Source organism: Belonocnema kinseyi, chromosome 5 (genome assembly GCF_010883055.1).
Source record: "Belonocnema kinseyi isolate 2016_QV_RU_SX_M_011 chromosome 5, B_treatae_v1, whole genome shotgun sequence".
NCBI lineage: Eukaryota > Metazoa > Arthropoda > Insecta > Hymenoptera > Cynipidae > Belonocnema > Belonocnema kinseyi.
In genome coordinates, this window is record NC_046661.1 from 69,066,671 (window position 1) to 69,081,161 (window position 14,491).

The 14,491-nt window shown below is 38.0% G+C and overlaps 1 protein-coding gene across 6 annotated transcripts in view; it reads left to right on the top strand.

Annotated features, from left to right (window-relative positions):
• The window catches only part of LOC117172435 (steroid hormone receptor ERR1), a 281,691-nt gene that overhangs the window by 205,738 nt on the left and 61,462 nt on the right, over positions 1–14,491 (top strand). For all 6 annotated transcript variants that reach the window (XM_033360366.1, XM_033360368.1, XM_033360364.1 and 3 more), the window contains one exon: positions 7,742–7,852. In XM_033360366.1, the coding sequence (XP_033216257.1) occupies positions 7,742–7,852 (111 nt within the window). The remainder of the gene's footprint in view (positions 1–7,741; positions 7,853–14,491) is intronic.

The window sequence follows — 14,491 nt, forward strand, 5'->3', positions numbered from 1 at the left end:
CCCCCCCCTCACCATGAAGTGTTACGTAATTTATGGATGGCCCCTTAACATACATATTTCATCAAAGGAGCGATTGATGAATTAAACAAAGAAATCTCTGCTGAAACATTTTGTTTCTCTCTACTTAGGTTTTTCTCGAGTACATTGATAATAACTGAAGAATCATTTGAATTAAAATTGAACGCCATATGACAATTGAAAGCTATTCATATGTTATCGGAAAGGGGTCCAGGGGTCTAAACCTGTTATCTTTAGTGCTCTACCGCTGCGCTGGTTTGCTATTGTTTTTCGCGGGCTCGCATGTTTTCCCGTTGTTTTTCAAGCTGTGGGAAAGTTTTAAATGTCAAAATGTTTGGAATCGCAAGCCGAACATACTTGTTCTTGTAAAACTTTTCAATAGTTAATTGAAAAAATGTAATGAGTATTAGTAAATGAGACGCGTTGTAGTCCTAAAAAACTGTTGACATACACATACACTTAAATTCACATGCACCGACATTTGCCTCACTGCCCCATTCTACGAATAAACTGAGCTGATGTAAGAAAAGGCACAGATTTCTCATAAGGCGCCATAAGTAGTTGACAAGCTTAGACCGCGGACCTATGCTCTAGATAACAAAACGCGATTTTCTAAAATCCATAATGATAAGTTAAGGGCATGTGATACTTCGTCGTGTGGTAAATCGGGTACAGTTCCCTCCAGTTTACGCACACCCATTAAATTGAGCAAATTTTTTTTTAATGAACCCACAAAAAAGAGTGCAGGGACGTCCGTTAGTATGTTCGCTATCATGTCCTAAATTTGTAAGAAAAATATTGATTATTCTGGGGAAAACCGAGGGATTCTAAAACTGGCGAAATCGATAATTTTCTAAGTATCACATGTCCTTAATTACGATTTGGGATAGAATTTATGTTTAAATTCATAAGAGTTCCATATATACTAGGCAGTCTGATAAGTACCTGAAAGTTCTAAGAGATGGCATTAGTATTCACTAATGTGAACCATTTTCGTCGAGCTTGATCCTTCAAATGACGCCTGTCAAAATTTCAGCAATTTATGTTTACGCATTTACAAGTTACAGCACTGAGAAGCGACTAACCTCCGAGTTTTTTTTTAATATGGAAAAATCTGAGTTTCGAGTTTTGATCAAACACTACTATCTTCGCAAGAAAACGATATCAGAGACCAAGGCCAAGCTGGATAAGTATTACCCGGACTCTGCACCGTGGATTGGAACGATTCATAAGTGTTTTACCGAGTTTCGTTGTGGCCGTAGGAGCACAGTTGATGCTGAACGATCTGGGTGCCCAAATGAGGTCACTACACCAGAAAATGTCGAAAAAATCCATGATATGATGTTGAATGATCCCAAAGTGAAATTGAGAGAGGTAGCTAATCCTGTAGGCATATCATTGGAACGTGCGGGCAATATCGTGCATTCAGCTTTGGGCATGAAGAAGCTCTGCGCGCGGTGGGTGCCGCGTTTGCTCACAGTGGACCAAAAACAAATTCGTGTGACAACTTCCCAGCAGAATTTGGCATTATTTTCGCGTAAGCCGACCGAGTTTTTGCGCCGATTCATAACCATGGATGAAACCTGGATCCACTACTACACTCCTGAGTCAACGCAACAGGCAAAACAGTAGGTTCCACCGGGCCAAAGTGCTCCGAAGCGTCCAAAAACGCAACAATGGGACAGAAAGGTTATGGCCTCCGTATTTTGGGATGCACATGTCATAATATTCGTGGACTATCTTGAAAAAGGTAAAACCATAACCGGAGTATACTATTCAGCATTATTGGACCGATTGAAAATCGAAATCGCTGAAACTGAGGCGTATTTTGGAGACCTTCCGGTCGAGTACTTTTCGGACGGTATCAAAAAGTTAGAAAATCGTTATACTCGCTGTATCGACCTAAAAGGAGAGTATGTGGAAAAATAAAACCGACTTTGGCCAAAAAAACGTCTCCGTGTTTAATTTTTTAGGGACTTATCAGACTGCATAGTATATTTTAGCGAAGATCCTTTAGCATGCACAAACATTGTCCTCTGATAAAACCTGTTACTGTTGCAGCTGATGGACATATTTTATACAGGGCATCTAAAAAGTCCCGGGACGGTTGGATATTTCCTCAGGTAAAATATTTTTCAAAAAAGTAAAGGTCATTCCTGAAGTAAATTTCAACGAGGAATTTAAGGGGGACCTTCATTTTGACCTTGAAGTTGACATTCATGGCCTTTTGAAGGTCAAATTTGTTTTTTTTAAACGGAAACCCCCCTTTTTATATCTGCAATCGACAGAGCGAAACATTCTGCGTTCAGGTACGTACCCAAGTCATAGGTCAACTGTAACGTTCAAGGTCAGTTAGAGGTTATTTGAAATTAACAAAGTTTTCCAAGAGGTCAGTGTATTGCCTGATGTAAATTTCAACGAGGAATTCAATGATGACCTTCGTTTTGACCTTGAAGTTGACCTTTATGGCTTTTTGAAGGCCAACTTTGTTTTTTTAAATGGAAACTTCCTTTTTCACATATGCACTCAATAGAGCGGAAAATTCTACGTTCAGGTACGTACCTAAGTCATAGGTCAATTGTAACGTTAAAGGTCAGTTAGAGGTTATTTTAAATTAACAAAGTTTTCCATGAGGTCAGTGCAATTCCTGAAGAAAATTTCAACGAGAAATTTATTGGTGAGCTCAGTATTGATCTTGGTGATGATCTGCAAGGTTTTTTCAAGGTTTTCTCCAAGCAGTTTACGCTTACGTTTAGAATTACTAAGGAACAACGAGGTGGACGTAGTAAATTCTGTTCCCGTTGGGGTGCTTGATTAGCGTGAGTCCCCTTGCCTCTCGCGCTTCAGTGAAGATGTTCGCACTGAAAACCTTGAGCTTCTTGACAAAAAGCTAAGCGATTGTAAAAATGAGTTACAGCATTACGAATCATCTCCCTATCAATCAAAGTAGCCTATTGCAGAATCCCATTCTGCAATTCGTCTAAGCTTTGGGGTTGCGTTGAGTATACTTTGCTCTTTAAATAGCCCCAAAGAAAATAGTCGAGAGGCGTCAGATCAGCAGATCTAGCTGGCCACTCGATTTCACCCCTTCTTCCAATCCACCTTTGAGGGAACTGAGTATCCAAATATGCTCGAACCTCCCTATCGCAATGAGCCGCTGCTCCGTCCTGCGGGAATCAAATATTTTGAAAATTATCGCCTGTAATCTCCCTTATTCTTGATACGATTTGGTTTCTGAGAAGCTCTGCATATGCACAGGCATTGAGATTATCTGAAAATACTGTATTGTAAAAGAAAAGAGGATCTCTATCAATTCTATCTATCATATTTTCACAAAACTCAACCCGACGATCAGGATCGTCTTCATTGACCTCTTGTACCAGATGAACTTTGTAAGGATGGAAATTAATGCTTTTTACAATATTTCGCAATGTCTCAGTAGCAACGTCACGCTCATCACTAGCTCGATGTAAAATAAGGTGTTGGTTTTCAACAAATGCTTGGACTATGTCCATCTGCATCTCTTCAGATCCTGCAGATTTAGGCCGACCAGTTCTTTGAAGGTCCTTGATAGATCCATGATTCATAAAGCGCCTTACACTTCTTTCAATTGTTAATTTTGAGACAGGATTTAACCCTTTTCCAGTACCAAAAGTTCGATTAAAAAGCAAACGAACTTGATCATAAGATCGGACTCGATCTTCCCAACCACGCATCATTAATACAGATACCCTCTCTCGTTCCGAAAGTTTAGCTTGCGCCATAGTAATCTTTTAGCGAAAGATAGTAAGTATGTACTCGTAATACGTAAATTTAGTTTCGTTTCGCAATATTCGTATGCAAAAACGGTATAGGACTTATGATATCGCCGTAGGTATTGACTTAGGTATCGAAAAACGGTGTAGGACAGCATAAATCTTCGGGGAGGAACAGAACTTTCACCAGAACACCTGGAACTTTCCATGAAAAATTTCCTTATGATTTTACAATTTTCAAAACGCTGTAACCAAGGCCAATACAGAGCTCACTAATGAATTTCTAGTTGAAATTTACTTTAGGAACTACACTGACCTCTTGGGAAACTTTGGTAATTTTAAATAACCTCTAATTGACAGTGAAAGTTATAATTGGCCTATGACTTGGGTACGTACCTTAACGTAGAATTTTCCGCTCTATAGATTGCAGATGTAAAAAAGGGGGTTTCTTTTTTAAAAAACAAAATTGACCTTCAAAAAGCCATGAAGGTCAACTTCAAGGTCAAAATGAAGGTCACCAATGAATTTCTCGTAGAAGTTTACTTCAGGAATTACACTGACCTCTTGGAAAAATTTGTTAATTTCAAATAACCTCTAACTGACCTTAAGCGTTACAATTGATCTATGACTTGTGTACGTACCTAAACGTAGAATTTTCCGCTCTATGGATTGTATTTGCCGCCTTTGCAGCCAACACATGTGATGCAACAATAATGCTTGTTCTTTGCAAATAAATCTTGCCTCTGTTCTTTCTTTATGGAAGGCGATGTTTTCCTCGTAGATCTAGGATTAAGACAGTGTGCTGCCACTCTATTAGATTAAGGATACGACTGGCGAATGCCTTCTCCAGCTGAAGGTCTTCCTTGGATGGATTATGAGGCAAACCTGTCTCGCCTTGTTACAAAATGCCGATTTGTTACTGAAACCGTCAGTGGGCGATTTAAACAATCTTTTCAATGATTCGACCAGGCGTGGTAAAATAAGTCTGTTCCGAATTTGATGGGGGGCTATGAAATTGCGGCATGAATCCACAACGCCTTTCGTGGGGTACTTGAGTCATATATCGTCGATGGCCAGGAAATCTCTCAATTTACACTTGTTAAAATCTCAGAGCTCAAATGATTAGTTTCATTAGTCTAGAGCCAACGACTAAATGGGCAGTCCGCAAACTTACAGACTATGGATCAGAATTTGTTGGAGGAATTCCCAAAACTGTCGCTGGACGACTTGCGAATTTAGGCTCTTGGGATAAATTAAACGGTAAAACGACTGTTGGGTGCTGTGTACATGTAATGACATTCCTTTGGTTCTTAGGACGGGGTAGGTTACAGGGTGGCGTCCCACTGCAGCGTCAATATTCACGCCAAACGCAAAACTTCAAACCATTTGACATTTACGTCAATGACAATGTTTCTGTGAATTACTAGGAGAATATCGAGAATATCTGTCCGGTATTTGGAGAATTTAATAAAGACGGTAATACGTGAACATTTGAATTAATAGGCAACAGTTTTGAACTTAAATTACCGGAAAAATCTATATTCTTGTTTATTGTTTCGGTTTTGTGTCTTAACAGTTGCGAGACTTCATCAGCCTATTTCGACGGAAGGTCAGGCTGAGCAGCTTCGGTCCCATAGACTTTTTTCATTTGTTGGAGAGTATTTTTCATCAGTACAAGTTTCATCCTGCGAGGCCAGGGGGCCATGTCCTGTTAGGATTTGGGCATCCTCCTTTGAATTTTCCACAAAGCGAAATGTTCTCCCTGACAGTGAGAGAAAACAATCTTTGTGTTTAAAGCTATCACGCGTCTTTTTCAGCTTTTGACGGGAGTTCGAAAACTAATTTTGACTTTTTGCTACTGGCACTTGCTGATATGTCGTCACGTGTCATGGCTTCCGTTGAATGTCGGTATGTTTAACATTGGGAGCTTTCCTCTATGCGATTAAACGGGGCTTCTGGTTCCGACAACGAGATCTTCTACATTTAAATTTATCAGTGAAGCTAAAGAAATTTTTTTATTTTCTGTGGTTCAAGTTGTACTCGAGTTCGCAGCTTCTTCAATGAGAAAAGTCCATCGATCGGTCGAATCACCATGAAATCCTGATATCCGTTATTCTTGTAACTTATTGTTCAAAACATTTTGCATTATTTCAGAAATTTTGATTGCCAATTATGGCAACGAGGGGGGACGAGAAAAATTAAAAAATTACATTTTTAGGGATAAAAATTCTCCCGGCTTCAAGAATAGTTTAGCCCGCATGATGCTGGTAAGATGAATTTCTTCTATTAACATAAGTTGTAAAAGAAATAAGCGAAAAAATAAAAAAGGTGGGATTTTCCAGAAAATTTTTTTTTTCATATTTTCAAAATTTGAAGGAAAAAATAAACAATATTGCCTGGAAAACCTAACTTTTTTATTTTATGACTTAGTTTTTTCACAATTTCGAACTATTAAACGGACGGCATCTTATCAGCATCAATTTAGTTCAACTTTGACCCAAGTAATGTAATTTTTAATTTAAAAAGATTAATTTTCAAAAAGACAATTAAACTTATAACTTATATGCCTATGACTAAATATAACTTATATGAATTTTTTAACAAGAAATAATTTTCTACCAGAGAAATTGAATTTTCAATCCAAAAACACGAATTTTTAACCAAAAGGATTCTCTAACAAATAATTGCATTTCATATAAAAATATGAAATTTATCTTTAAGCAGAAGAATTTTTCATTAAAAAAAAGTTGAGTTTTTATCCAAAAAAGATTCCAGTTAACTCAGTAACATCAAAAATTGCATTTTTGTAACAAAAAAATAAGTTTTCACGAACAAATTGAATTTTCAATTCAAAAATACGAAATTTTTTTAATCAAAAAGGACGAATTTTTAACAAAATAGTAATTTAAATAAAGAGTTGAATTTTCAACCGAAAAGTTAACGAAACCATTCAATTTTCGGTGCAATTGTAGAATACGGGCGTCACCTGTTGTTTGGTTGGAAAACAGGTTTTTTTTGCAACAAACTATTAGAATTTATAAGTAAACGATAAATAAAGGGATCTGACTAGGCAGAAGTTAAAAATTATTGTTACTTTTGTTACTACGATGTCTTAAATAAGGGTATGTCACGACATCGGAACGATCAAATTTAACACACCGTTTAGGTGCTTTTAAATATCCAAACAGCTAGAAATACCCATTTTAAAGGTCAGAAAAATAACTTTGTCAAAACTCTACCCTTTTTCAACGTTTCGTGGGGACGGGAAGGCACCCGTATGATCAGTAAAAAAAAATTGTTGGTCAAATCCCTACCTATTTCCAACTCCTCGTTAAATATGATCATTCCGATATATCGCGACAGACCCATATTTGAGACATCATAGTAACAAAAGTAACAATAATTTAAAACTTTTGTCTCATCAAATCGCTTCATTAATCGTTCAATTAAAGATTTTAATAGTTTGTTGCCAAATAATTTTTTTTCCCAGCCAAAACGGAGGTGACGCCCCTATTCTGCAATCTAACCCAATTTTCTTATGAAATAAAATACATTATCATAAATTCTCGGAAAATTTATTTCTTGGTTATATGCTGTTTTTACTTTAAGACACGTAGTGGCCTTTCAGGAGCGTCTGATCTCTGTCACTTTAAGACTGAAGTAAAGGCTGCTCCGATAGATGGATCTAACGCTAATACAATTTTACGATTCGCACACAAAGTAATGTGATACTAAGGGAACTTATCATGCTGTACAAAGCGCCTCGAGTTTTGACTGCGGTAACTGCGCCCATGCATTATAGCTGTTAATAATGTCGTTGATAATGGCTGCCCATGTTTAGAGTAACTTTTTCATATACACTGTGTTCAAAAGATTCACTTCACCATTTAATTAGTGGAACGCAAAGTGAAACTTTAGAGGCGGGTGTTAGAAAAAATCTTTTTAAGTTATACTGTTTTGTCAATTAGGCACTTTGCACGAAAATGGATTTGGCGGACTATGGTGGTGGCGGCGGAAGCCCTGGTAGTCCAGAAATGCATCACTGTTCATCAACGACTCAGCCACTGGGAACTTCAGAGGTATTCATAAATATTCAATGATTTAAAAAATATGATCTTTCAATCTAAGGTAAATAATAAATAAGTAAATAGATTGAAGTATACGAAAAGAAATTTGTTCAACCGCGGTACTTAGATTTCAGAAAACAACATTTTCGCAGGATGATAGCATATCCGTATGCTTATATGTGTATGCTAAATAATCCACATAATGTGCTCTCACATGCTGACATATATGAGTCATCAATTGAGTTTCATATTGCTCGCACTCTATAGGTGACACGCGATCTGGCGGAATGCGTAGCATGTATTTTCCAATGCATATAAAAATAAAAAATTATGTTATTATGAACCCATTTTACATAGGAAATAGTCAGCTAATTTATATTTTTTACTCTTTTAAATTATGTGCACACTTAAATCAGATAATACTTTTAATATTAATTTGTCCAACTTCACTTACATTTATTATCATTTTATTAGATTATAATTTGCTACATGGTCGTTGACTTTTAAAATTAAGTGGGAAGTATACAGTAAGGAATATATTTTTTAACAAGTATATGTAAGCAGAGATGCAAGACACAAAAACGTCGATTACTATAATAAGATAAAAATTAGAGCGACATTATAATGCCTACATTAAAATATCAAGACCCAAAACTAAATTATTAACTTTCAAAGACTCGAGATTTTAGGCATAAAAAAGGTGATTTTGCGAAGTTGTAACGTTCCGTTTTATTTCACCTGTGTGTTGTCCCTTTTGACAATTCACTCAAGCCAGGGAGTTTGGATTTGGGACAGGCTTTACAAATAAATGGAACAGCGGTTTATATATTAACAAAAGAAACGAATGATATTCTTCCTATAGTCTCCAGTTCTAATTAATTCTGCGTGGGTATGTGTTATGTGAAAGTGTGTGCGTGTTTCGTGTGTTATTGACATGTTTGAGTGTTATTTCGGTGAGATGTGTGTTGCGTAAGCGAGAAAAACCGGTGAAAGATGGTGTCATGGTGAAGCAAACAGAAAAAATTGAAAAGCGACGAGAAAACAGAAAGAGACAAGGGGCAGAGGAGGCCTGGTGGGGTATAAGGTGTGCGTGACGGCACTTAGAGTATACGGTATGGTTCTTCGTCGGCCCAGAGTGTCGTCTCCTGGACCAGTCTCTCCAGGAAAACAGGTACGGTGCGGAAAGGGAGAGAGGGGAGGCACTCTGGTGGTCGCAAGGTGTGCGTGTAGTAGGGGACGGTCGTCGGGAAGCTTGGTGGTGTCATAGGCGTGCGTGACGGGTGGTTATTTCGGCTGGTCAGGTCTGTCCGAGTAGTCAGGTTGGTTTCTGGAGTCAAGAGGGTTGCTTCATGTCGGCACAGGGTTGCCTGGACGAAGTCAGAACACCTCTTTGCTCGATAGGTGACCATAGTTCGGCTAGGTATTCGCATATCAAGCGGCCGCTCAAAGCGGGAGCAGGACAGGGGACAGGTGCGTTGCCGCGGGTAGGCCGATCGGGGGCACCTGACGTCAACGTACCCTTACCTCGCAGAATGGCCACAGGGGTTAGGGATGGATTAGAGGAAGATGTTCATGGAGAGGGAGAGGGGGAGGGCGTGCAAATGAGGGTTGTAAAGATAGGAGGGGCGATGTATAAGTTTGTGACTGTGTCCAATAAGGATGGAATGGAACAGATTAAAGAAAGGGTAGAAAACTTACTAGGAGAGAGAGAGAGAGATGAGGGTTTGGTGGTAATGGGGGGGAGACTTTAATGCGAGAATTGGGCGGGAAGAGGGCCTGTATCGGGAAGGGGAGAGATTTGAAAAAAAATCGAAGGATAAGATAATAAATAAAGAGGGGGAGATTCTAAGAGACTGGATGGAGGATAGAGTGTTGGCGGTGACGAATGGTATGATAAATGGGGACGAAGTGGGAGAATACACGTATGCGAGTAAGAGGGGTGTATCGGTGATAGACTATGTGATTATGAATATGCAAGGGTGGCAGGAGATAGAGAAATTCGCATTGGAAGGGAGGGTGGAATCAAAACATCAGCCATTAAGTTTGTGGATACAGGGGGAGGCTGGCGAAAGGTAGGGTGGTGTCGTTAGGGGAGAGGTTGCCATGGATGAGAGAGGCGATAGAGATGTATCAGGATTAGTTGGGCAACGTAAGCTTTAAGGGGGAGTCGGTGGACGAGATATGGGAGGATCTACAAGAGGAAGTGAAAGGTTGTGTGCAAAATATGGTATTTAGGAAGAAAAAGAAAGGAATGGTGAAACCGTGGTGGGATAGGGAATGTAAAATGATGAAGAGGAAGGTGGAAAGAAGTACAGGATGTGGAAGGAAGGAACCGCGAAAAGGGAGGAGTACGTAGAAATGAGGATGACGGGATTAGATGAACGAGGGAGGTAGATGAAGAGGAGCTGAACGACGAGGAGATAGAGAAGCAGATAGGGAAATTAAAAAAAATCTAAGGCAGCAGGGATGAACGGGGTAGAGAACGAAGCGTGGCTGTTTGGTACATAAGAGTTAAAGCAGAAGCTGAAGGGGGTAGTGAAAAAAGTATGGAGGGGGAGGAGATTCCCAAGAGGGTTGAAAAAGGGGTTGATCGTCCCACTGTATAAGAAATGGGATAGGGAGAGGTAGGAAAATGGTCGAGGAATTACGCTCATGAATACTGCGTACAAAATATATGCGATGGTGTTAGCAGATAGGCTGCGCAAGGATGTTGAGGGGAAAAGAATATAGCCGGAGACGCAGGCGGGCTTTAGAGAGAGAAGGAGTACTATTGACAATATCTACGTCTTGCAACAGGTGATGGATAGAGAACTAACCAAAAAGGGTGCCAAAGTGTACGCGTTTTTTGTAGATCTAAAGAGCGCGTTCCCTTCGGTGGATAGAGGGAGGTTGTGGAAGGCAATGGAAGAGAGGGGAGTGAAGAGGGGCCTGATCGAGAGGATAAGGGAGGTATATGAGTAGGCGAAAGATAGGGTGAAAGGAGGGGAGGGAATCTCTGAGGGATTCTGGATGGATAGGGGTTGAGGCAAGGGTGCCCACTTAGCTCAAAGCTTTTTGCGATTTTGATCGCGGATACGGAAAGTAAACTAGCGGCCGGAGTGGTAGGAGGAGTCAGGATATAGTCACTAGCATATGCAGATGACATATTGCTGCTGGCAAAGAGCGAAGAGGCTTTAAAGAAGATGATGAAGAGCTTGAGAAGATGCTTGGATAAAATAGGCAAGAGTTAAATGCGGGCACGTTGAAGGTTATGGTCTTCAGGAAGGGAGTTGGGAGAGATAGGGGAGGGGAGTGGAAGTGGAAAGGAAAAGCTGTACAGGAGGTGAAAGAGATTGTATACTTGGGCTTCTTGTTTCGAAGGAATGGGGGAGTAGATTTTTATATAAAAGAGAGGGTGAGAAGGGCAAATGTGGTGATGAGACAGGTGTGGGGGCTGGGGGAGAGGTTGTTCGCAGATGATTTTGTCAGGAGAATCAAATTGTTTGATTCGCTAGTGACGAGTGTCTTATTTTACGGAGTGGAGGTGTGGTGTTGGAAGGTGAGGAGGTAAATAGGATACAGAAGAGGTATAGAAAGTGGACACTGGGGTTGGCAAGGCATACGCCGAACTATATTGTCAGGAGGGAGACAGGAAGAACGAGTTTAGGAATTATAACAGGGAGTCGAGCGTGTAAATATGGGGAGAAATTTTTGGAAGAGGGGGGAAGTAAATTGGTTAGGGAGTGTTGGTGGGAGAAGGAGAACAGACGTAGTAGTGCAAAGATGTAGGTGGAAAAGGAACGGTATTTTAGAACGAATGGATTGCAGATGGATGAAGTTAGCAGGAGGCACGAGGAAAGAAGGAAGGTATATGAGTTCGTTCAAAAGGTAGTATTTCATCAAAAATGGTCTCTCGTATTTTCTACGTTCTGGAAACAATATCGTCTGTAACAAAGGGTCTTTTTTCCTGAGCTAAGACATTTCCGATTTATAACATTTTTTATATTCATACGTGAATATGGGCGATTGTGAAATTAAAGGCAAACTTGAAGTTCCAGTAATATAACTCTAAATTGGAAACTCTTACTTATTTTCATTTTCATTTAATAAATACATATTATGATCCCCTACATAATGTTTCCTTCGTTTTTTTTTAAATTTCTATTCCTATTGACATAAATTTAATATAAGAACACTCCAAACGTCATTAGCGTTAGGTGTCCCAACCTCAATTTGTACAAGGAGACACGGATTTTCTCCTTTGTTTTGACTGTTAGCCTAAAAAACGTCTAATGTTTCAAGTCTTTAAACTTTACAGGAACAAAACTTTAATTTATGCATATTTTTCAAGCCAAGCAACTAATATATATTAGTATAAACCTTGAAGTCTGTCCCTTGATTTTTATAGTTTAATCGTCATTTGTGTGAATCTTTTTTTTCCAGTAAAATATTTGTAGTTATAGTTGAATAATAAACACATAATTATTAAGCGTGTTGCTGAACAACAAATGCTATAAAATTTAACTTAAAATATGAACATTTTTTTTTGTAAATCGGATCATAAAACTCAAAAGTACATTTCGACAACAAAATCGTCATCAGAGATATTGCTTAAAAAACAGTTACGAGTAAACAAAAATGTAAACCATCTCGTTACCTGTTCAGAAGTTTTTTATTTATTGCTCAGGCGTTTATTTGTGATTAGAATGTATTATTTTTTTATAAATAATAAAAAAGGATAAACTTCATCGTTTTCCTGCCGTAATTCATGTGATGCAGTGGTACCGCGTGTATCTGCGCATGCGCGAGGATTAGGTGGGCAGATTCAAAGAAATATTGTATTTATTACGTTACCTTACGTATGTTTGAACAAATTATATACAATACCTGTTTAAATATTTAGTTTTTCTTAGTTTGGATGCGTTACAGCTTTTAAACTTTTTAAAGGCTCGCGCTCTTTTTGAACAAACTCCTAACTTCAAATCCGCTTTCCATATTTAATGTGCGCATTTAATTATTATTTCTTATTTTCAGAAATTCCCATTTTGGATTTTAAAATTTCAAATGGGATACAATAAACTTTGGTTTTTAAATATGAAATTACTAATGATAATGTGATTGCCACTTTAGGTACTAAAGTTTGCCTGTAATTTGAAAATCACCCATATACAAATATACGTACATAAATTTTGTAGGGGTGAAATATAAGACCAATTGTGTTCTCACAATATGACTTAATAAATTCTTTAGATAAGCTTCCCAGTTAACATTTCCCCCCAACTATTGGCCAATGCTATTTCCACGCTGTATGGGTTCATTGGGTGAATATATGGGTGGTTCTACGACTGCATTAATGGCCAATTCTAGCTCTAGCGCGTGGACACCAGCCTTTTGTACTGGAAACAGTGAATTCTTGAGACACAGTGTGGAGAAGCGAGTCAGAGTGAAGTTCAACAATTCATCTCCAGAAATAGGCAATTCTGGACTATCCTTGGAGACTTTTTTTTCTAATAAAACATTAAAAACGACAATGAAGCTATCGCTCAAGACAACAATAGCGTTCCAGTACAAGTATGTATAAGCCACTGTTCTGTATGGCTGGATAGGGGTTTGCAATGCCGCCGCAAAGCAGCGAACGGGACGAATTCAAGCCATCTTGCTTGGCACCTTTTTTTTTTGTATTTTTCACTTTAATTATACGGGAGCTGAAAATGTCTTTTTAAAAGGTTGATTGTTTTCGAAATTCTGTTGAAAATAAGCCCCGGGTGAAGACAATCTGTCTAGTTTTTAAGTAGATATTGCAAAAACAGTGTAAATGTCAATGATTTCTTAAATTTTCAATAACTTCCGAAATAGTCAACGTTTTTCAATGTTCCTGGGCTCATTTGGAAGCTTTTTTCACCGTATCACAACACCTTACGAGTATGAATCATAAAAAATTTCTTTTCGAATTGCAAGAACTTGAAGTTTTAATCAAAAAGTTGTATAAATTTGAAAACATCTTATCTGTAGGCAAATCAGCATAAAAGTTAAATAAATATATATTTTGGGGAAATTAAATAGAAAATTCATGATTATATGTTTTACATATTTTACAAAAATATTTTTGTCACTAAACATAATATTTCAATTTTTCCATCTTATTTGTTACAAATTCAAGTTCTTACAATTTGAAAAGAAGTTTTTTACGATTTATACTCGTAATCTGTTTTCATACGATGAAAAACAGCTTCAAAATGAGCTCAAGAACATTGAAAAACTTTGACTATTTCGGAACTTTTTGAAAATTTAAGAAAACTTTGAAATTTACACTATTTTTGCAATATCTCCTTAAAAACTAGACAAATTGGGTTCAAGCTGGGCTTATTTTAAACAGAATTTCGAAAACAATCAACCTTTTAAAGAGACCTTTTTTTAGCACCGGCATAATTAAAGCGATAAATAAAAAAAACGATTTTTTGAGTAATGTTTAATCCTAACCTCTACCGTAAATAACACTACAAAGAGTAAATATAACATCGAATTATATCCACATATCTTTTAATAATTATACTACAGAAATAAATACAGCAATTTTTTTCGAATTGACCATGTACATTATCTCAGTAAAAGATAAATTCTACAATACGTAATCTCCCAAATACTGAACGGATCTACTACAATTACTGCATG